We start from the raw sequence: 819 nt of genomic DNA on the forward strand, positions 1-819 counted from the left end.
GGCCAGGTCCCCCTGAGTAAGCCCGCAGTGGGCGACAAGACGAAATGTGCACGTGGTCCTTCCTTTCCATCCTCCGTCAGGCCCGGCTGGGTCAGAGGTCAGGCCAGAGGTGAGGGCAGGAGGGCTGCCCAGCCCTCTCCCTCCCACCTGCCCCAACTCACCTTTGAAAAAGACAAAACGCCCATCCTGGCGCTCGTAGGCGGCACTGATGTCACTGGGCAGGCCCCGCCAGAAGTGCCCGATGGGCATGGGATAGTTGTCCAGGACGCGGTTGTGCCGCACCCGCCAGAACCAACGGCCCTGGGGAGGGCGTGGGGGTGAGTGGACGGCATGGGGGCCCCCTACCCACCCCTTCCAGTGGGACACACTTGGGCTGGGAGTGATAGTGAGAAGAATGGGTCCTGGGAGCCCAGGAACACCCTCAGTCTAATAACATATTCAGACTGGGCGAAGAGAGCGCAGCGAGGGTCCCTGGGGCCATCTGTGTCCCCTGGAGCCACCATGGAAGCTCTGGGTGAGGGCCGAGTGAGGGCCAGGCCCTGAAGTTGGACAGCTCTGGGTTTGGTTTCCAGCATCACCTTTACTCAGTGGATGATGCGGACGACTCCCCCTGCCTGGGAGAGTTTGGTGCAGGGGGTCTTAGGAAGAGGGCAGGGGTAGGGGGGCACAAGGAGAGAGAGCCCCAGATGGGTGTGGGCCTCTAGGCTTATTGTACGACCCCGGGCAAGTCCCTTGTCCCTCGGGCTGTTTTCCTCTTGGTCTAGGGTCTGATGGCTCCGCAGGGGCTGCTGAGTGAGGGGGGCGGAGGTGGGGCAAAAT

General features: G+C 63.0%; 1 protein-coding gene across 1 annotated transcript in view; it reads right to left on the minus strand.

Moving 5' to 3' along the window:
- Positions 1-819, minus strand: part of MMP15 (matrix metallopeptidase 15 (membrane-inserted)) — a 21,204-nt gene that overhangs the window by 4,202 nt on the left and 16,183 nt on the right. Inside the window, 1 exon segment of the mRNA XM_010861968.1 lies at positions 162-426. Coding sequence (XP_010860270.1) covers positions 162-426 — 265 coding nt within the window.

Source organism: Bison bison, unplaced genomic scaffold (assembly GCF_000754665.1).
Source record: "Bison bison bison isolate TAMUID 2011002044 unplaced genomic scaffold, Bison_UMD1.0 scf7180017864473, whole genome shotgun sequence".
Lineage (NCBI taxonomy): Eukaryota > Metazoa > Chordata > Mammalia > Artiodactyla > Bovidae > Bison > Bison bison.